The sequence below is a fragment of the Cynocephalus volans genome, chromosome 1 (assembly GCF_027409185.1).
Source record: "Cynocephalus volans isolate mCynVol1 chromosome 1, mCynVol1.pri, whole genome shotgun sequence".
NCBI classification, from domain to species: Eukaryota; Metazoa; Chordata; class Mammalia; order Dermoptera; family Cynocephalidae; genus Cynocephalus; species Cynocephalus volans.
In genome coordinates, this window is record NC_084460.1 from 14,601,201 (window position 1) to 14,624,962 (window position 23,762).

At 37.1% G+C, this 23,762-nt stretch overlaps 1 protein-coding gene across 3 annotated transcripts in view; it reads right to left on the reverse strand.

Annotated features, from left to right (window-relative positions):
- Positions 1–268: 268 nt before the first annotated feature.
- NDUFAF5 (NADH:ubiquinone oxidoreductase complex assembly factor 5) overlaps positions 269–23,762 on the reverse strand; it is a 28,742-nt gene continuing 5,248 nt past the window's right edge. For 2 of the 3 annotated variants that reach the window (XM_063104773.1, XM_063104764.1), the window contains exons 4-11: positions 21,382–21,429; positions 19,848–19,951; positions 16,731–16,770; positions 13,890–14,087; positions 8,640–8,700; positions 982–1,065; positions 549–631; positions 269–380 (exon numbers count right to left, since the gene is read on the reverse strand). In XM_063104773.1, the coding sequence (XP_062960843.1) occupies positions 288–380; positions 549–631; positions 982–1,065; positions 8,640–8,700; positions 13,890–14,087; positions 16,731–16,770; positions 19,848–19,951; positions 21,382–21,429 (711 nt within the window). In that variant the 3' untranslated portion in view covers positions 269–287. Of the gene's footprint in view, positions 381–548; positions 632–981; positions 1,066–8,639; positions 8,701–13,889; positions 14,088–16,730; positions 16,771–19,847; positions 19,952–21,381; positions 21,430–23,762 lie in introns of those variants that run through there. The other variant, XM_063104780.1, reaches the window with a different exon arrangement.

Consider the following 23,762-nt stretch of genomic DNA (forward strand, 5'->3'; position numbering starts at 1 on the left):
AACATATTTGTGGATTTTTCAGGGAAATATTTTCATTGCTTTTAGGCAGAATCTACAAATAAGAAACCCAAATCACTAGATAACAGCATTCTTATGAAAACAGAAACAATGTGAAATTGAAATGGTTACTAAATATAGATGTGGTATTGGGCTATTCTAATTATTTCAAAAGTCTGTCAGTAAATAGCTTATGGATTGCTCCTTGCTTCAAAATATAATAATTTTAGATGTGAAAGCTACCTATTTCTGATGAAAATTCTGGACTACATTAACACTGAATAAAATATTTATTGTGATTTTTTCTCCTGTGACATAAGATTGCTTATTTTTCCTAGGTCTCCAAATGACACAGTTGCGGAACCTCTTTCAGCGGGTCTTGCCTGAAAATAATGAGAAAGATTAAAGATATTAGAAAGAGATAGATGCACACAGCCCTGATTGTTGTCATAAATATATATATATGATCACCCTAAGTTAATAAACAAAAAAACCCCAAAAACAAACACAAACATGAACCAACTAAGAAAAGTGAACTGTTTTAATATTACCTGTGAATCATGGTATTTCCATCCTATCATGTAATAGATCTGATATGTGGCAGGTACTGAACCATCATCATTTCTATACATTTCTATAAAGACAAATAATGGTTAAAGTCCAAAAAAATGCAAGTAGAAAAAAAAAAACACCTGCTCAATAAAAGTCACATCTTCCAAAGAGAAATGGGTACTAGGATACTTGTAGGATTCTGAGAATACCTCATGTGAAAAATTCTTCATAATGAGAGACTAACAGTAAGGAAATATTGAGGACTGCTTAGAAAAAGATACAGAGCTACACGATTTTGTTTTGAGTGGGAGGACATGAAGTCTGATGGCGCCTTAATGGGACAGGAAAAGGCGCTGGCAATGTTAAAGGAATCAACATGACACACAAGTTCCGCAGTGAGGCACAGGTGGAAGGAGTGGTCAGCTCCCTTACCTCTGTACACCGCTGAGGCTGCCAGCATCGTGTCTCGGTGCAGCAGGGCTTTTCTATTCCAAGAACAGTTACTCTCACCCATACCTAAAAATATACTACAGGCAGCTTGAGATAATACAGCACATATCCTGAGCAGCTCAACATCACAGACATACCCCCATCTCATCCAACGGTATACCTGTCCCCATTCTCCAGGAGTCACGTAAAATAACCTAAATCTCACCTCTCTTTTAGATTATAGCTAGACTTCTTAATGATTCTGAAGCAAAACTACTTCAAGCTTCTTGGATATTAAGACACATGAAGAAGTCAAATTGCAGGAGGCAAGCCCAACAATGCTTTATTTGCCAGCAACGGTCTAAAGTAAGCCAGCTGGGCAAAAGCAAGGTGACCAGGCCCCCCCAGGTGAGTCATCAGTTGGTTGAAAAGTGCCTTTCCAAGATTGACACATCTAATGTCCCTTTTAGCTGCTCTTTGAAGGAGGACAGGACAGTGCCACAATGCCCCACTCCTTCTAAGCCATAAACATGTGTGACTATGAAAATAGGAAGAGGGCTTTGAGACTCATTAGACAAAGCTACTATGTGTTTTCAGATTTTACAATATTTTATTAAACCCAGAATAGGAAAGAATTATGTGCATTCTTTTCAGAGTCACTTCTTTTATTATTTTAAAAGGTATCTTTAGACTTCTTTCCTTCAAGTTGATGGTTAAAAGCTAGGATAAATATTATTCTACCATTCATTAAAAATTAATGTTGTATATTTGACTTTTCTTTATGCATATATTTGAACAAAACTATTTTGAAAGGCCACATTTTAAACAGTCTGGAAAATTAAAATAATTTCAAACATAAAAATCCTCTATATTTATTCTCCACATTAAACTTTACTACATGTTCAAGTATCAGTTTTTTAGTTTTGCTTTTCTACTTTCACAAATCAAGAAACTAATAAACTTCCAATATCAGTATTCTTTAACAGTTTAAAAATAATAATCTACCAAGTTTTCAATGGCCTTATTAAAACAATCAACAAATTAGCTACAATAACTAAACTTTCCTCTCTCCAATCCCAAAAGGTTCCCTTTATTTCCTAAAATAATGAGTCTCTAATACCAAAACCAATGTCCCACATCCTGTGAGTATAAGAGACCCAAATCATGTAGAACAATAGACACAAACTAGTAGATTAATCATCATCAAGAAATACATGGATCTTATTCTTGTTGTCAGGAAGCAGCTGGATGACCTTATACCAATCACCCTGGATCTTCAAGGTGGCTAGACTAGATGATATCTAAAGGCTTCTAGTGCTAACATTTTAGACCAACAACATAATCTAATTTAAAAACATTCTCCTACATAGTATCAACTGTATCAAGTGACCAGAGGTAAAGTAGGGCTCACATTGGAAGAGACTACTGCGAGACTACTGCTGATGAGGGGTGTGGTGCTTTCATTTCTGCTTGACTTCCCGTTGCCACGGCTTACTTGGACATTAGATACAGACAACAGCAGAGGCAATCTGATTTAATTTTTTTAAAATGTTAATAAGCAATGCACTAGAAATTCTAAAATGCCTTCTAAACAATTGGTATTAAGATATATTAATTAAGATTATTAGATATAATGCTCTCTCTGAAGTTCTGACCTAAGTCAGCCATATAGAACTTCAAAAGCACTACTGTACGGCACAGGTGCTAACTGTGCTGCTACTGCAGCCCCCTTTTCCCTCACGAGAGAAGTGCACTTCCATATGAACTTCCCCTCTCCTTGCAGAAGCAGTGTGGGTTGGTGGAGAGTCTGGACTTAAGGATCATAATCCCAGTTTTAACTCTTATGTAACGTGTGGCAGTCACTTAATCTTTACCAAACTCAGTTTTATCATCTTTGAAATGAAATGATAATATTTCATAATACATCATGGTGGATGTTTACTAAAGACTATCTGAGAAAAACATTCAGGATTTATGCCTTACACTGGGCTTTGTGATAACAGGAAAGTCCAGCCAGCAGGTAGCTGTTTAAAACTCTCACAGTGGGGCTGACCCCGTGGCTCACTCGGGAGAGTGCGGCACTGGTAGCGCCAAGGCCGCGGGTTCGGATCCTACATAGGGATGGCTGGTGCACTCACTGGCAGAGTGTGGTACGGACCACACTCTGCCGAGGGTTGCGATTCCCTTACTGGTCAAAAAAAAAAAAACTCTCACAGTGTTTTTAAGGTTAAGTTCAACTGCTTACAAAAAAACCTGATTTATTATGGTTTACTAGTAACAATACTGAGTATTGTCTAAAAAGTAACTGAACTTACCTTAAAACCACTGTGAAAGCCTCAAACATTTCTCGTGCGGATATGCAACTTGTTTTGTAAAATTATGTCAACATGCTGGACTTTTTTTCTGTGAATTAATAACAATGGCAGCTTAAATGAGACATACCACAACCATCAAGAAAAAAGTATAACACAATGTAAAATGCAAAAACCAATCTGAAAGTAACAGTATCTTCCAGTCAGCAAAGCAACACACCTGCTCACCCACCATGCTCCTCCCCTCCTCCATTCATTCCATGAGCAATGTTCTTCACATCCCATCTGCCTCTGACTTTTTCCACGGTAGAGTATTTGAGATTTCAGGATATGAACCAGGCTGCTTGACTAGGTTTAAATCCTGGCTCTACGGCTTACTAATGACTACATCATCTTGGACAAGTTAATTAACTTCTCTCTGTGCCTCAGTTTCCTCAAACATAATAAAACAGATTAACTATGTTGGCTCTAGTCTTACCTTCCTCTTAAACTATGTCTCATAAACACCAGTAGATGAGCTTTCTAACACTAATCTGATCGTCTCTCCTCTGCACAAAATTCTTCTAAGAAGAATTTTAAAATTCACAAGTCTCATGTGAAAAAACCTAGAAGCCTCTGATCCTCTATCATGTCCACCATCTCACCATTCTACATACTCATGCAATACTAAATTACAGTATAGTTCCTTCATCAGGAGGGTGAAGGACGTACATATCCTCTTACTCCTCCATGATTTTACACTGGCTGTTTCTGCTGTGTGGAATGCAATGCCCGCCTCCCCAAACCTGCACCCACCCCTTCATTCTCCTGGTAAACTCATTTTAGCTTAGGTGCTGCCTCTTCTGCAAAAGCATCCCTGACTCCCTAAGCAGACTTAGGGGCTTTGTCTCTTGTGTTTCTCCATGTACTTTAAAAAACAATGATCTTGTTTTACAGTTAAATGCATATGTCTGTCAATCTCTGTGTGTCTCTTTCTTCTTACTAGAACATAAGCTCCCTGAGATCAGGAACTATGTATTTCCACCACTGGCTCAGTGTTGGCACCTGGCAGATGCTCAGTAAATGGTAAGTGAATAAATATAAAACTAGCCAGTTAATGTTTATATCTGGTTTGTTAAATATCATGTTTACTGGTTAGCTTTAGATACTTCCTCTTAATCCTCCTAAGGGCAAGAGACATCAAAGACTAAGACACATGATTTTTTTTTTTTTTTTTGACACATGATTTTTGTAAAAGGCTTTACAGTAAAAATAAGAGAAGCACTGGCAAAGCCTCTTAAAGGTAAATATAAGGCAATAGCTCCTCAAAATATGTGACCTATTTAAAACCCTTAGGGGAAGATGGGTTATCAACTTGAAAGGGGCATGAGGCAACCTTCTGGGGTGCTAGAAATGTTCTGTAGCTTGCTCTGGATGGTGGTTAAAAATATAAGCAGCTGCACCTTTAAGATTAGTGCACTTTACTGAACATATATGCTAACTTCAATTTTAAAATAACACACAAATCAAGTCTGTAGTATAGGATTCTGGACTCAAGTGATAACTCTAGATTTAATGTGACCTCAGATAAGATACTTAACTTCTTGATGTCTCAAATCTGTTCACCTGTAAAATTAGGATATTAGAAAACCTCACATAATTGCACTGAGCACAGAGTAAATACTATATGTATTTTTAGCTGGCTGGCAGGTACAGGGAACTGAACCCTTGATGCTGGTGTTACAAAGCCATGCTGTAGCCAACTGAGCTAACCGGTCAGCCCCTGTACATATTTTTAAATCAGTGGGAAGTAACCTTTTCCAACTGATAGGTCTAATTTCCAGTCTCTTTTTCTTTCCTTTCTTAAAATGAATTACGAGCACAGAATTTATTATACAGCAGAATAAAAATTAATGCTATATTTGAAAAACTTTTTATCATTAGAGCCTGAATGAGAAATCACCCACCACCATCTCTTAAGCCTTTGGATGAAGGGGTTCCCTGATTTCCTGATTATATCAGGGTGAGCTAAGTGCTCAGGGCAGTGCTTGGAAAGGGGGCTGGATGATTTACTACTGATCCTCTGCTGTCTTGGGCATGTGTGAAGAGTGACTACAATAAGTTTTCAGCTACACATCTTTCCCCTGGTAAAAGTGACAGAAGCTCTGTACTCAGAAATGGCTGGACGATGGCTAAAATGAACCTTGTTACAAATGGACAACTATAAGAAACAACAGGGTCAGTTAAAAGAGTGCCAGAGTGGAGTCAAGGAGGCAAGAGTTTGGCACCTAATTCTGTTACTAACAGGCATATGTTTTCTTTGGGCCTAATTTTTCTCAAGAGGGCTACTGAGAGAAGCTGGTACAACAATCCTCACAAAAAACTATAAATCTGTGAACAAAGACCAGGTATTTATTTTTATAATCCTCTTGCTTTAAATCTTCTTACCATTTTTCAGGGTCAGATTTAGACTTCTCTAGGTCAGTGTAGTTCTGGTTTTACTAAACACACACCAGCCAGCTTCCGGCATTCCCTATTAAACACCCTGGCCCTGCTGAGGCCCCTACCACTTGGCTGTAACCCTTTCCCACTCCTGCTTGCTGTTTGGCACATGGCTCAGTTTTTTTCTGTACCCCCAGTCCTGCCACCACCCTGGGTGTCTTCAATATTAACAACCAGCAAGTTTCATGGCCTCTAAGAATTTTCAATCTCCTCATCTCTAATGAAGCTCCCCATCACTCCACTTCTGCCTCCGCGCCTGGGACATGTTCAAGACCAAGATATCACTTGTAACTACTTTACTTCCGAAATCATCAATCAAACATCCCATTTTCTCCTCCTGTCCTTCCAGCATGTTCAGGCACTTCAAGCATGATCATTTTCTGACTGCCTTGTGATCTCCTGTGCATGGCTCCCCCACTTCTAATTCATCAGCTCACTCTTTTTCCCACTTCCCTTTTCTTCCAGCTTAGATTCTTCAATCTATTATTTCAATTACACTCTTGGAGTTATCTTTTGCTTTTGTCTTTCTGTCACTCTCAACTAGCAAATCCCCAACCCAGACTGACCCAACTACCATTTTGTGCCTGGTCCTGAGCTGCCAACTACTGTTGATGTGGTCGAGTGACTGTAAATGCGTCCTTCAAATTCTAGAACTTCTTCCTGGTCAAGTCACCTTCCCATTCTCTACAATGACTATTCCGAATTGTCTCCACTCAGGGCCGGCCCGTGGCTCACTTGGGAGAGTGTGGTGCTGATAACACCAAGGCCACAGGTTCAGATCCCTATATAGGGATGGCTGGTTAACTCACTTGGGAGAGCGTGGTGCTGACAACACCAAGTCAAGGGTTAAGATCCCCTCACCAGTCATCTTTTAAAAAACGAACAAACAAAAAAACGAATTGTCTCCACTCAACTCTTAAACTTCTGACCCTTTCATTCTCAGCATGATATTATTTCATGTTTGACAAAGAAAATAAACTCATGAGATGGGAACTTCCTGCTACCAAAGTGAACACCTCCGTCCAGAGGCACTACCCCTCCTTCCCTCCTTCTATAAATCGGCACCTGCCCTTACCCAAGGCCGACCCTCCACCAGCCTTTGTCTCTCACCCCTTTCTACCTTCTGAGGTGCTTGACATCATCGATTTTCTCTTTTCTCTCTTCTACACTCACCTCTGCTATCAAAGCACTTTGATTCTTTCAGGCAGCAGTCAAATAGATTCAGGTTTTAGGACAAACCAGATTAAAAAACCTCATCCCATCTCCTCTTTCCCTCCTCCCCAACACCTGTAACCTTCCCATCTCTCACCTCTTCTTCACAGTCCATAGCTGCTGTCTGCAGTTCTTCTCCTTCCACCTACTCCTCAGCCTCCTCCCATTGCTTCTACTCCCCTCACCCCAACAAAAGAGCTCTCACCAACGTCACCAATAATCTTCTGGTTCCTAAACCTAGGACTTTTCTTTTCAGTTCGTATTCTGCTTTCGAGCCTGCTGAGTGCTCCCTTTGTTTTGAAACACTCTTTCCCCTGGCTCAGGCAATTCTGTGCTTTTCTGGTATTTTTCCTTAACCTCTTGCTAGCTGTTCCTCCTCAGTCTCTTTTCAGGCTCATCTTTCTTCTACCCAGTCTCCACATGGTAGGTCCCAAAGGCTTAATACTAAGCCACTTTCTCTTCTCATTCCAGGCTCTTGCCCTAGGCAATTGCTTCAAATACCACCTATTCACAGGCAACTTAACCAGGCCTGGAGCCTCCTCTGAGCTACATACCCATATACCCAACTGCCAACCTGACATCTCCTCTTACATAATTCAAAAGCACTTCAAACCTAGTGTATCCAAATGTGAACTCAAGACCTGTCCTTGCTCACACTTGTTCTTCCCCAGTTTCTTCTATCAATGAATGGCACCATCTATCTGGTTACGTGAGCTATAAATTCAGCAGTTATGTTTGAAATGTCTCTCTCTTTCATCCGCCACATCTAATCCACCAGTAAGAACTGTCTGATTTACCTGCTGGATATCTCTGGAATGTACTCACTTCTCTCCTTCTCATTGCCACAACCCTAGTGCAAACCACCATCATCTCTCAGCAAGCTCTACTGCAATAAGTCTCTCTACTCACTTATCTGCCAATCCATCCTTTTCAAAATACAGATCTGATATTGTGACCACTCTCCCCTCCCCTCATTAAAATGTCTCATTTTAAAATAAGGACAACCATCTTAACAAGGCCTATAAGGTCCTGACGTATGATCTCTGACACCCAGCTAATTTCATCACTTAACTCTCTCCTTCTTATTCCCTGTACTCTAGCCAAAATGCCCTTCTTTTAGTTCTTGCTATGTCTGTTCTTGCAAGATGGCCTTTGCACATTCTGTTCTCCTTGCCTGGGACTCACTCCCCTGCCCTTTCCACATAGTTAACTCACTGTCACGTTTTTAGAACACAGCTCAATTGCCACTTCCTCAGACAAGACTTCATTGAGTCTCTCAGGCTGGGACCTATCCCCCTGACAAAAACCCCACTCCTAAACTAACCCAACTACCTGCTTTCTTGTGCCTCGACCTGAGCTGCCAACTGCTGCTGGAGGGAATCATAGATGTGTTCTACCATCCTCAAATGTGTCCTTCAAGAAAGGCCTGCCATCCGTTTATAAGTGGTCATAGCATTGACCACAATTCTAATTTAATCCATATCTCTGACAGCTGCCTGGTGTCTGCCTCCTCCCTTTTATATCATAAGCTGCATGCAGACAGTCTGCTTCACTCCTCACCAATGGATCCTTAGTGCTTAGCCCCAGTGCCTGCCATAGAGTGAGCTCTCCAAATGTTTCTCAAATGGAGTCTAAAAATTCTTTAAAGTGCCTTACCTTGTAAATCTTCCATTAATTCAAACATCCCAGGATAATTAACTTGAATTTCATCAGTGTCCTATTTAAAAAGAAAAAGGAATATTTATTTGACACTCATTATAAAAAACACAAATTTGAAAAGGGGACACAGAGATTACTCAGATCAATCTATCATGGTTAGCAGGAAATATTTACAATATTCTTCACAGATGTCATCTGGCTTATGCTTGATTTATGAAGATCTCAAATTGCTGAATAAATATTCTCCATGGTGTGAGAAATTTTCCTAAAACTCCATCAACTGGTTCTAGTTCTCTCCTTAAGAACACAGAATAAATCTATCCTATGCTCTACAAACCATTCTCTTCTCCAAGTCTTTGAAAACTCTTCCAGGACACCATAAATTCTTTTTTTGCGTGGGGGAGGGGAGGAGGGAGGAGCTAGTCTTTTAGATAAAATTTATAGATCATTACATGTTCTGACTATATTTCCCTGGACACAGTCAATTATCAATCTTTCTTAAAATGTGGCACCTAGAATCAAGCCAAATATAGTCACCTCCCAAGATATTTTCATTCTACTTCTAAAAATGCATTCAATACTACATTGGCTTGTTCAGGAAATGGGCACATTGCTGGTACATGCAGAGTTTATTTCTCAAATAAACTACTGGGCAATGACTTCCCCCTTCTTTTTGAAGCTTGACACAGGAGTTTATTGTTGGTACCGTGGCACGGATCACTGATGCTCTCCAAATATCCAGGTGCTCCTTGACATTTCTCAGCCTCAAACAAACATTTCTTTTGGCCAAAGAAAGGAGGGGCAAGGTAGTAAAGAGTTAGTGAGCCTTTTTCAGGCCAGCTCTTCGGCTGTGGTGACCTTAGAGGACAAAAGGGCCAGATGGCACAGTTGCAAGATGGGCTGTCCAACCAGCATGGGGCTGCAATGTGACAAAACTTAATTGTGTTAAACACTAAGATGTAGGAGTTTATCTGCATTGGAAATTAGCCCTAAATAAATCTAAATGTCATTAATAGAGGACTGGCTAAATAAATCTTAAAATGTCTATCCAATAAAATACTACACAGCTATTCAAAAAGAATGAGGAGATATATAAAGGTAGGAAAAGATTTCTAAGATATGTTAACTGGAAAAAAAAAAGCAAAAAAGTGTGTATATTACTGCATATGTGGGTTTAAATGATATAACTGCATTTGGGTCTATGAGGAAAGATTGTTCTGAAAAGATGTGTATGACACAGTTAACAGATATTAGGGGAGAGGGACGGTGTAAGGAGTCAGGAGGGGGGACTTCTTTTCACTTGAGATCTTGCTCTATCTCATTTGCTCTACATATACATTTTATTTTATTTTTTTAAACAAATACATAGATCAGGTTGCATCTATGCTTTTTTAATAAGACCATTTCTGGGTAGTGGGATCATGATCATTTCATCTATATTCTTTTCTACATTAACAAACTATTCTTAACAAGAGATCCTAAGAATAGAAACAAAATTCCTTCCAGGCTGATACCCAGCCATTAAGCAATATTCTTTGAAAATAATTCTTCCATGAAACCATCTAAAAGCACTGTCTATTTCAACCATAATAACTTTATCAAAGGCCTTATTCAAATTAAGATGGACCATTATTTGCAGCTTTCTCCTAATGTACTAGTCTGGCAGCTCTACACTAAAAGGAAATGAGCTTCATTTAGAATGTCAACTCACTCTGAAAATAATTCACTAAGAGGGTCATATCAATGTAAATACAACTATATGATATTAATTTGATTTGATTTTGCTTTAAAAATAAAAATCAATTAACATATAAATGTAATATATTTAATGTAGGCAACATAAACCTGTATAATTGATTATATAAAGCTTTTGTGAATGGAAATATTTAGAAAATGAATTAGGACACGATAATAATGCAGCACTTCAGAGATGCTATATATGCCTCAAAGGATATAACAAATGATCCCGGGAACAAATTCTTTATAACTTTATTATTAAATCAGCAACTCTCTAATTTTATGAACTATAAGGAAGATTCTACACCAATATTTCGTATTATATTAATGTTTGAGTCATTCAGTTCATTTTTGAAGAATAAGGAAGGTATTTCGAATTACATTTCCCACTTAACAGAATTGTAGGCTTTTTAAAATACTATACTGTCTGGTTAAACATTTTTCGTAGAAATCTTTCTAAAAGCATAACCTACTTTACAACTGTAGAAAACCACATGTGGTTAATGTAATTTAACTTTCTTCTTGGACTCAGGATAGAATTCCTGTCTTTTTCCTAACGGACAGCAACTTTTGAGTCTCCTAATATTACTGATCAACCTGGATGACCTGGCACAAATTCTTTAACATCACCCCATGAAAATGTACACCACACCAGCACTTGCTTTTTAGAGGCTTTACGTTGACAGAGATTCTTTTTCACCTCAATTATAAGTTTGCAACATAGCAATACAGGAGACAATTCTTAAGAGGGTGGACTGTAAAGGGAATCTTCTCCATGTTATAAGTAAAGTAAGTATTAGAGATTAAGGCTCTAAACCAGTAATTTCTAATCTATTTTCGGTCACAGCAGAGCTCTCAAGGTTGGATGAAAAGCATGGGCATTTTCCTCCAAACATGAACAATAAACTAATTTTGTGTACAACATCTCAGTGTTATCGGACACTCTAAAGTCTACTGAAAGGCCTACTATAAATCCAAGAACATCAGGCAGGGACTTCTGTCTGTTTTGATCACTGCTATATCCAAAGTACTTAGGATAGTGCCTGGCAAACAGAAGGTGCTCAATAAACGTTTGTTGCAAAACTGAATAAATAGATGAAACAGAATAGAAAGATGTTCATTGTAGCATTGTCTCTATTGGCAAAAAATCAGAACAAACCTATATGCCGTTCTCAGGGAAATAGTTAAGTAAAACTCTGGTGGTACATTCACACTGGGGAATAATATGCAGAAGCTAAGAAGGAGGACAAATATATCCATATTGACTTTGAAAACTCTCTAAAATACACTGTTAAGAATAAAAAATAAGTTTCAGAAATATATACATACATACGATTGTCTACATACAGTATGGTAAAGTAGGTTTTGCTAAAAAAAAACCGAACTGGGAACATTACACACCAACCGACAACAGTAGCTACATCTAGGGCAGCAGTTCTCAAAGTGTGGTTCATAGACTCCTGAGGTCACTAGGACTCTTTTGGGGGTCCATGAAGTTAAAACTATTTTTATAATAATATTGAGATGTTATCTGTCCTTTTCACCTCTTATTTTACAATGGAATTTTTCAGTAGCTACACAGCATGTGGTAAAGCAACATATTCCAATGCAGATGCAGACATGAGAATCTAGTTCTCTGTTATTAAGGTATACATTAAAGAAATTTGTGAAAATGTGAAACAATGCCATTCTTCCCCTCAATGTTTTTGCTTTGGAAAATATAGTTCTTTTTAAAGAAAAATATGTTAACAAGTAATATGTATATATTGTTAGTTTTAAATCAATTAATGAAAACTAAAACAAATTCAGTTTTAATTTCTGACATGATTAATATTTATAGATGTAATTCACATAAACAAAAGCCCTTTAAGGTACTCAATAATTTTTCAGTGTGTAGAGGGGTTCAGAGACCAAAATTTTGAGAAATGCTGCTTTCAAAAGAGAGCTATGATTTTTAGAATTAAGGGGAATGATAGACTTTCACTTTATCTTTATAGTTTAATGTTTACAACCAAAATATATTTGTGTATTACCTATATAATTTAAAATATATTAAAAATAAAGTGATCCCTGTATTCACAATAGTTGTTTTCATTACAAAGCAGAGCATTCATATGAAGCAGAGTTTTCAGATTTCCAGCTCCTCAACATCTCAGAATGCATTTTCTATTGACTCAGGCCATTTAAAAGTTTACAAAAGGTCAACCTTAGACAAAGCTGTAACGTCTTGAGGGCTGTTTTAGTTCCTAGTCTTGTCTTCCAGCCTGTTGTTTCTTCCCTTCCCTTGAGGCACCCTTTCCAATATTAGAGACCCTGCTGGTCCATGCCCCTTGCTTTCTATCAAAACAAGGAAGAATACAACAATCTATTTTTGGTTGGTTGATTTTATGAAACATACACTATATCACCTCAATCAGCTATTTTAATTTGAAGCCTATCGCCTCTAATTAGGCCATGAGAAGCTTTCTTCATCAAGAAATTCATATTTCCTTCTATCAGGTTTAGAGATGTTTCTAGGCCTGAGGGGTTTGAAAAATCATAGTAAGTCTATTCAAACATCTCTGAAGAGAGTATGGCATCCTTCAGAATGACTTTGCTATTGGAGGGAGGTAGGAGGGGCAATCATTTTCTCTCCAGATGACTGTCTCTTGGAAGCCGTCTTGGAAAATGCTAGGAGTAGAGGGATGGGAAAAGAGGAAGGCAGGAGCTAATATTTACTGAGCATCTCCCACAGTCCAGGCACTTCACAATCCTTTATCCTATTTAACACTAACAGCCTCCTGAGGTAACATTTTCACTTTTAAAAGAAATGAATGCTCAAAAAGGCAAAGTAAATTGTGCAAATTCCCTTAGCTAACAAAGAAGTGGGGTAGGGATCCAAGTTATACCACTGAACACCAATGACCTATCCTGTCCCTGTACATGCTGACTTCATGTTTCTTTTGCGCTGACTGCCTACAGGTCCTCTTTTCAGATCTCTCCACCCATAAGAGAGAAGAGAGAGAAGAGCACCTGTCCTACTTTCCCTAAACTTGATCTAACCCTAGGCCTTCAGAATGCATATTTTCTCCTGTCTGTCTCAACTGGCACTGTTTTGACTGAGGGATGGTGGTGGGGATAGTCCTGTTAATGCCCCTGTATATTCCCCTTTTTTCTATTATCTGTAATGTTCTAACTCCCATTATTTCACCTAATCCTTGATTTAAAGATTCTGATGGAGTACTATGTTTAGAAATTAGTCTCCTTGTTAACTATGGTAAAGATTTTTTTGAACTATTTATTCAGGTAACAAATACTAAAAATTTTACATTCCTATTTTATGTCAAATAAGACGTGTTTATACAAACTAAACATAGTCAGCAAAAACTTTTCCTTAAAAAGAGAGCAAGAGAGATAGAAAGTGCCAAATCCTTTCCATAAAACCATCAATATTTAATTTTCTATTTTTAAAATGAAAAGTTGTTTCTGAGCTGTGTAATTAATAGGTTATTTAACTCTCTTGATAGTTACCACAGTCAGTGTATTAAAACCAGCTCTCCCAAGCAGGTGTCCTAGGTCATTGACGGCAGTGAAAGGAGAAACGTGTGGAGCAAATCCTCCTTCCCTTTCCGTTTCTGCTAACTGTAATGAACACCGAAGTTCATAGAGCGTGTCGCCTCCAAACATTGCACCAACAAACACTCCATCTGGTTTTAAAATATAATGAATCTGTAATAAATACAAGACAACAAACTATTCAAAATTTTATACACACAAATGTTAAAAGAATATAGTTCTAAATCAATATTTTATAACTACCATTCTTATTTTTTCAAATTAATAATCAGAAAATTTAATAAATAACATCTAATATGACCAACTGTCAGAAAGTCATTGCTGTATAATACAGTTGTAAAGACAGAACAATATGAGCGTACTTCAAAAAGTTCATGGAAAGATTTGTATTATCTTTTAATTCTATTTTTCCATGAACTTTTTGAAGTGCCCTGGTATATTCACTAATATTAACATGTATTAGAATATGTACTTGTTTTCAAAGTTTCTAATAGATATGACTTACTTTTATAATCTGAAAAATACTGAAAGAAAAAAAAAATTTAAGTATGGTGAACTGCAAAAATCACCATCCTCCCTAATCTGTGCCCATTGAAATGTCATTTTGTAACAACTCCCACCAAGAGATGGAGTCTATTTCCTCGCTCCTTGAATCTGGGCTGGCCTTGTGACTTGCTTTGTCCAAAAGAATGCAGTAGAAATGAAGTGTGCCAGTTTCAAGTCTAAGTCTCAAATGGCCTTGCATACTTCCACCTGCTCTCTTGGCACCCTGCCCAGCCACCATGTTGTGGATAAGCCAGAGCTATCCTGGTGAAGGACGAGAGATGTGGAGCAGAGACCAGCCGGCTGTTCCAGCTGAGGCCATCCAAGACCAGCCCAGTTCCCAGACAATCTGCCAGCTGATCACAGACACATGGGTGAGCCAAGCCAGACCCAGAAGAATTCCCTAACTAAATACAGCCCAAATTGCCAACCCACAAAATCATGAGCTAAATAAACAGTTGTTTTAAGCCACTAAATTGGGGATGATTTCTAATGCAGAAAAAGCTAATCTGTAGAGAAATCATTATGATTCACAACATTAATCCAGTAACACATTAGTTTTCTTTAAAAAGAAGTAAATTTACTTATTTCCAGCTTAAAACTAAAACAACTTTTAATCAATAACTTAAGCAAAATAGTGGCCAGATTGAATTCCAGAATCACAAACGTTTGCTCACTGACTCTTAGACTACAATCTGTAACTAGTTTTGATTCTATTCTCAACAAAGAGGACCATTACAAGAAAGGGTGGATTCTGAAGTAAACCAGAACCCAAATCATAATAGCTCTTCTAATTAAAGCATTCTCTTAAATTTATGTTTAATATATCATGAAGCGATTACAAAGAAGTATATAAGCAAACTATCTGTAAAATCTTTGGTTTCTTCCCTTGTGCCCCTTTAATGTGCCTTCTTTCTCTTGTCACTAAACTCTAGCATACCAAGATACTAAAATTTAGTCCTCAGCTCTCTGCAGCCCCTTTCTCCCTAAGATGGCTTATCAACTACCAGGATTTCACAAGAATGACTTTCCAGTCTCTATCTTCAGCCTGGCCATCTTCCCAGAACTCTAAATTCATCTTTAACTGCCTATTCCGTGGACATGTGTCTCTTGTCATACTCATCACTACCACCCCCAACTCCCACCTGCAAAACATCTATTCTCAAACCAACTTCCATTTCCAATTACCATATTTCTGTTAATTACCATTTTCTTTTCCCTTTATCTGATCATTACCATTCTTTTTCCTACTTTTACTAATTATTCCCCAGGCATCCAGACTTAAAACTTTCAGGTAAGCTTTGACTTCTCCCCGTCTTTGACCGTCAGACCTAACCAATCACCAAACTGTTGATTCTTCCTCTCCAGAATCCTAAATACCTCTCTCTCCCTTTTAACTCCTATCATTGCCACCTAGGTTTAGTTTATCTCATGCCTGGACCACTGAAAGTCTCCCTTCAATTTAACCAACTTCTTCAGGCATCATTTTTCTAATGAGCAAAATGAATATACCTAGCAGGGTCACTTAACACACATATAAAACAGAGCACAGTAACTGACAAATAGTAAGTGCTTAGATATGGTACTTATCCTGGACACCAGCTTTTTAATCATGTCACTTTCCTTTTCAATGTTCTGTAGTGGCTCTGAATTACATAAAGAAATAACTCCAACCTTAACCTGGCACCCTACTCCTCCTAAATCCAGTCCCAATATACCCCATCTCCCTGCACTATACCAACCCTCCAAACAGGCTTCCTCTTCGTTCCTTTATGCTGATGAGGCTACTGTACCTCCCCACCTATCCTGTGATTCTGCATTCTGGAATGCCTTCCCATTCCAAATCTTACCTACCCTCTAAGGCATGAGAAAAGAAACAAATATAAATAAGTAGGTTCCAACATACAAAAAGTTAAGGCAATTAACGATAAGAAGGAATCCACATAAAAATGTCTTATGGTATCAATATTATTTCGCATAGTTACTAAGTTTTTCATAAATATTTAAAACATCACTACAATGAGATTTCTAAAATTCTCAGGGAGAGGAAAGTCACCCAATATACTTCTTAATATGCTAAAGGGCACCAGGTTTGGCCCACAGAAGATTATTAAACACTTTTTAAAAATTTGATTCCATTCTCCAATTGTCAGAAGTATAAGTAAATAATTCGTGAAAAAGGAAACATAAAAGTTTCTAATAATAAATAAAATAACATAGGAAGGAAGGTAGAATCAACATAAGTTTTCTCACCTGTTGAAGTGCTCTAGGAAGGTCATTTACCCAGTGCAAACTAAAATATAAAAACACTTATTTGTTTTATCTTAATTAGTATAATTCATTAGTAAAATTATCCCTAATATAATGATAATCCATAAAAAAAGATGTTAATTTTGAAGTTTGAAATTGCATATCAAAATTCACTAATTGTTTTCATACAAGTTTTAAAATAATAAATATTCCTAGGAGAAAACCTTCCTCCTGTCACACTAGAAAAATCCCCCACGTCAGTATATCACTTCACTTAAATAAAAAAAATCTGATATAATTATCTGTTTAATTATTCTTCATCACTGAATAAAGTCATTCTGACTTGGGCATTTCATCTAAACAGTGCTATTCCTGAGACATTTTTAAAGAAGCTCATTAATTAAATCAAATGATTAAGCTGGAAAAATATAGTATTCTAAGTCCTACTTTTGTAGAAAAAAATAAAATTCATCAGCAGACCTTAAATTTTCCCAGAGAAAGCAGTATTATTCATCAAAAGCTTGATTCAGTGAGTTTTCTGATAAATAACATCCCTCCTTCATTTTTAACACTTTATTATTATTATTATTTGGGGGAGCAGTTTTAGGTTCACAGCAAAACTAAGAGGAAGGAGATTTCCCATATACCCCTGACTCCACAATGCACAGCCAATTACGAACATCCCCCACCAGAGCGGGACATTTGTTACAAGTGATGAACTTACACTGACAAATCATTATCCCTAAAGTCCACAGTTTACATCAGGGCTTACTCTTGCTGTTGTACATTCTATGGTTTTGGACAAATGTATAATAACATCTATTCACCAGTACAGTATCATTCAGAGTAGTGTCACTGCCCTAAAAATCCCCTGTGCTCCTCCTATTCATCCCTCTCTTTCCACTAATCCCTGCCAACCACTGATCTTTTTTACTGCCTCAAGGGTTTTGTCTTTTCCAGAATACCATACAATTGGAATCATACATATGTAGCCCTTTCAGATTAGCTTCTTTCACTTAATAATATGCATTTAAGTTTCCTGCATGTCTTTTCATGGCTTGACAGCTTATTTCTTTTTAGCAGTAAATAATATTCCATTGTGCAGATATACCAGTTTATCCATTCATCTACCGCAGGACATCTTGTTTGCTTCCAAGTTTTGTTAATTATGAATAAAGGGGGCTGGCTAGTTAGCTCAGTTGGTTAGAGCATGGTGCTGATAACAACAGAGTTCAGGGTTCAATCCCTGTACTGGCCAACCACCAAACAAACAAACAAACAAACAAAATATATATATATACAAATAAATCTGCTAAAAACATTCATGTGCAGGTTTTTGTATAGACATAAGTTTTCATTTCCTTTGGTTAAAGACCAAGGGGCATGATTGTTGGATTGTATGGTAAGAATATGCTTAGTTTTGTAGGAAACCACCAAACTATCTTCCAAGGTTCCCGTATAATTTTGCATTCCCATCAGCAATGAATGAGAGTTCTTGCAGATTTGGTGTCAGTGTTCTGGATTTTAGCCATTATAACAGGTGTGTAGTTCATCCCACATTTTTTAAGGTGATGAAATAAAATAAACCCAAGAGCTCCGTATACTAAAGAAACCTCTTGATTTTCTTTTGATCATATTTTCTCTGTCCCAGAGTGTGGTTATGTGTGATAGCAAGAATCGTATCCTCAGTCCCCGTAGAGTATGGTCACATTTTCCTGGTGGAGTTGGCACCCCCTTATGCTGGACAGAACTGAATACCTATTTCAAACCATATTGTGTTAAGCTTACATTTATCTTCTTAATGCTTTCCAACAATTATTAGATACTTTAAAAACTAAAGAGATCATATTATAAGCTCTATCATACTTATGGGGAAACGGAAAGCAACAGAATTAGTTACTTACAAATAGATGAGCTAAAGTTACAGTTCAGGTTCTGACTCCCTGCCTAGGGCTCTTTCCCTTAGACCAAGGTTCTGTATGTTTTTCATTTCATGGCAGAATGTGAGTACTTACTTAATTTGTTCAGCACATCTAAAAAAGCAGGGAAGAAATCACGATTTCACTAAAGAACACAGCAAGGGTGACCAATTCTTTCAGTTTGCCTCGGACTGAGGCATTTCTTTGGACATAGGACTCTCAGTGTTAAAAACAGCAAAGTCCTGGCAAACCATGATTGGTTAAAAACAGCTATCAAAAGGGTTGAATTGAACATGGGAGCATGTTAACCTTTGAAAGAAAATATTTGACTATAAGACCAAAGAAATATAATACCACAGAGAATATATTATTTTCTCTATTAGAGTGTGAGTTCCTTGAGGGCAGAATCCCTGTCTGAATTCATTTTTGTATTCTCCCAAAGCATCTAGCTCAGTGCCTCGTACAGTCACATGCCACATAACAACGTTGTGGTCAAGATGGACTGCATACACAACGGTGGTTGGAGCAATAGGCTATACCATATAGCTTGGGCGTGTGGTAGGCTAGACCCATCTAGATTTGTGTAAGTACACTCTATGACGTTCGCATAACTACAAAATTGCCTAACGATGCATTTCTTAGAATGTATCCCTGTTGTTAAGTGATACATGATTATATATTATAATCTATTCAATAAATATTTATAAGGCATGTTTGTGTAATAAATGTGGAGGGACATGGTAGAAAACACAAAGGGACCCTTGAGGACTACATTTCTGTGCAGAAGAATTAAAGTTGAAGGAAATACTAGCTTTCCTGCATTTGCTAGAATGAGTTTAAAAGGGTGCTCTAACATTTGAATACTGGAGCCAAAATACTCTTTCACACTCCTCCCCCATCAATAGCAATTCCAGAATACTAAGTTATATCAGGGAAGAAAAACCTTTTATCACAAATGAGCTTCTGCAAATTATGGGAATTGGAAAAAAAAAAAATAATAAGTTGAGGTTCTACATCATATTATGTCCACTACAGAGCATAGAATAATTCTTTATAGTTTATAAACCAAGGTAACTGATTTGTGGCTTTAAAAAAGTTATTTTTATTATATTATCTATTTGCCTTGTAATAGTAAAACTTTATGGCATAAATTATCTAATTATAACATGTATTTTTTTAGAAGTACAAATGGATTACCAACCTTAAACTGCTAACCACCAGGTCAAACGTGTTTTCTCGGAAGGGCAGGAATTCTTCATCAGCTAAAACACTGACAGTAGGAATTTCCGTTTCTAAGGAATTTTTCTAATGGTAGAAAATAAAAGATCAAAAACACATTTATGTAGAATCTCAATTACTAGCACAATGATTGTTAAATTGAAGTCAATTTATATTTACTTGGCAGTTTTTTAAAACAACATATATAATGAAGGATTAATATCCTTAAAAAACAAGTTCTTATAAACCACCAAGAGGAAGAACAGGTAGAGGCTAAAGTAGATGAAGGATAATGTGTAAGCATGTCACAAAATTATTTACAAAATTCACAAGTTAAGAAACATCAATAGTCAAATACCAACCAATAGCCAAAAGACATCAACAGCTATGTGACTGTGCTAGTAATCAAAGAAACGCAAATGAAAATAACAATGAGATTCTACTATCTGCCTATCAGACTGACAAAGACAAACAGGATTGGTTCAGTGTTGCCAAAAAAAAGGGAGAAAAAATTACTATAATATAATATTGTTGTTCAGTCTTTCTAAGGGCAGTCTGGAGATGTATATCAAAAATTTAAGAATGAACATCAATGAATCCATAAATTCCACCACCAGGAACTTACACCAAGAGAGAAAAATAAATCAAACACACAAAGTTGCTTCCTATAAATATGTTCATTGCAGTGTTGGTCACTTAGAAACTAGTAATATGACTGCTCTTCAATACAAATTCAGCTAAATAAACAATGGAATATTCATATATAGGAATACTTTGTATCCATTAACAAAGATGCTACTGACAGACATACACATACATTATATTCATTGATAGAAAATAACATTCTGTAAAAAACATGGAATGTTAGCATAATACTGTTTATACAAAATTGTGTGCAGGGTCTGCAAAGGCAGAGACCAAAATGTCACTGAGTGGTAGGACTAGGAGTGATTTTCCCTTTCTCCTTTATTCAGCAGTTCTCCTTTATCCATGGGGGGATATGTTCCAAGACCCCTAGTGGATGCCTGAAACTGCAGACGGTACCAAATACTACATGAAGGTACTTCCAAAAGTTTGTGGAAAAAGGGAATTAAAAGATGATGCAAATCTTCCACAAGCTTTTTGAAGACCCCTCGTATATATGTACAATGTTTTTTCCTATAACTACATACATACCTGATACTGTTTAATTTATAAATTAGGAACAGTAAGAGATCAACAACAATTAATTAAATAGAACAATATACTGTAATAAAAGTTACGTGGATATAGCCTCTCTCTCTCTCAAAATATCTTAATATTTTCAGACCACGGTTGACAGTGGGTAACTCAAACTGCAGAAGGTGAAACCATGGATACAGAGGGACTACTGTATTTCCCATATTCTTTAATTCTTCTTCATATGTTATATTTATAATGAGAAAAAAAGCTATTTTCATTTTGAAGGAAATAAAAAATAAAGAAATAAAAATCAAACCAGGAGATCAGAAACCAACAATGTTTAAAAAGGTACCTACCAAAGCATTTTCTGCAATGTCTGTTTGGAAAAACTTTCCAATAGTTTCCTGCAATGAAATAATTAAAGCTGACAGATGACACAAAAACAAACAAATAAACCCAGTAACAAAACAAAACAACTGTTGAAAATTTCATAGGAAAAACTGTTAACTATAGATTAATTCTCAGCTTCATAAGGGTATTTTTCTGCATAACATCAGTATGGTACAGAAATACTTGTATTAACATATATTAAGTTACACAGATTTAAATATATGCAGCTAACCCTATATTTGATATATGTAACTGTATTTAATTAGAGAACACAATGTGAATAACCAACATTCTTAGTTTACTAAAAAAAAATAAAAGTTTACTAAATACAACTACGGAAGGTTCTTTTTTATATTCTTGCCCAGAGAGCTATCTATTCCTATGGCTTCAGCTGTCACCTCTGACAGAGACTTCCAAATAAGAATGATAGCCTTCACTTTGCCAGACTTACCTGTCTCATTTAATCCTCTTGCCAACCTGATGAGGGATTACTGCTCACATTTTACAGAAACTGAGGTCTGGAGAAATTGGGTAACTGGTCCAAGGGTACACAGACAGCAGGTGGCAGAGCTGAATTTTAACCTCTGTCTGTCCGATTTCAAGTCAATGCTCTTAACCTCAACACCCCAACTCCAGTTCTACATTTCCAACTACCTGCCAGACATCAACACAAATATATATCACCGTCCGCTCAAACTCAACATACCTGAAATAGGAATCATGTTTTGCTCCTTGCCCCATCACATCCCTTGACTTTTACCAGTCACTGAAATCATAAATTTAAAGATATCTTGCACTTATTCATGCAATAGTAATTTAAGAAATCTTCACTGTATGTTCTAGGTACTAAGAATTTAGTAGTGAACAAAAATGAGCCAGTCCAGTAAGAGAAAACAGACATCAGATAAACAAATACACGTCAGGGGCTAATAAATGCTATGGAAACATAAAGCAACTAGCCAGTGGAGAGTGGGGGGCACTATTTTATAAAGCAGTCAGGGAAAGGATCTTTAATGGGAAGTAATTTGAGCAAAGATCTGACAGAGGTGAGGAAGTAAGCCAAACAGATATCCCAGGGATGAACATAGAGAACAAGTGCCATGTAAAATCCTGGCCTGTTGGAGAGATGGCAAGGAGGCCAGGGTTGCTGAAAAGCAGCAAGTGAGAGAGAAAGTTGACAGGATCAGAGGCATGATGAAGAGCCAGATCACTGAGGGCCTTATGGACCAGGGCTCTAGATTATTACTAAATTAGAAGAGAAGCCAACAGTTTTGAGCAGAGGACTGACAATGATTTGACTTTTGTTTTAAAAGAACTACTTTGCCCTGAGAACAGACTGTCAGGAGCAAAGGCAGAAGCAGGGAGATCAATAACAAAACTACTCCAATAATCTAGGTAAGGGGTGATGGTAGCTTGGCCTAATATGGTAATGGTGAAGGTGGTAAGAAGTGGTAGAGTTATGGATATATTTTGAAATCCAAATAAGAGTTGCTGATGGATTTGATGTGGGAGGGGAGGACAAAAGAGGAATCAATGAATGCTTTTTGGTCTGAGCAAGTAGAATAGCAATGTTTTTGCCTCACCCACCATATCCAACCAGTCATCAAGTTCTGTTGATCCTATGAATTCTCTCTCATACATCCCATGATTTATATCCACTGCCCCTACATGAGTGGGAAGCCTTTATCTTTCATGCCTGCACCATCTTTATCACAGCCTGCTAAGTGGTCTGTTTCTCTATCCTCTCTCTTCTTCAATCTTTCCTGCATACCATCCCCAAATTAATCTTCCTTAAACGTCATTGTATCACACCGTTCAGCCTTCTGCCTCTGTGTCTTTCCTCCTGCCATGCCCTGACTTCCAATACTTAGAACCACCAATACAAATTCTTTAAAATCCCAGGTCAGATTCTGTGCCTTCTGAGTAGCCTTGACCACATGAACCCCTACCGGTTTTTTCTTTCCCTTAATTCCTGTTGCACTTTAATGACTGTACCACTTCTGGTCATTATTATCAATAAAATACTGTTTTGGGAGCCTCACCCTCCACCTCCCCACCCTTGCCCAAGGGTATGTTTTCATCTAATTAGTACAGAAATCCCACCTCAATCTTTGTGTCTAGCACATAGGTGCTAAAAGAACAAATGAATGTCTTTATGGTCTGAATTAGAAAATGCAAAATAAAATAGTATGGGCATTAATAAAGGCTACTTATATTTAATCACACAGAAAGATTTCTAACCAACTGATGAAATTAATATTTTTCCTGGCTAAAGAAATCAACTTAATCACATTTTCCATGTGAATAGCAATCTTATTTTTATAGTGAATTATCAAAAACATTTGAA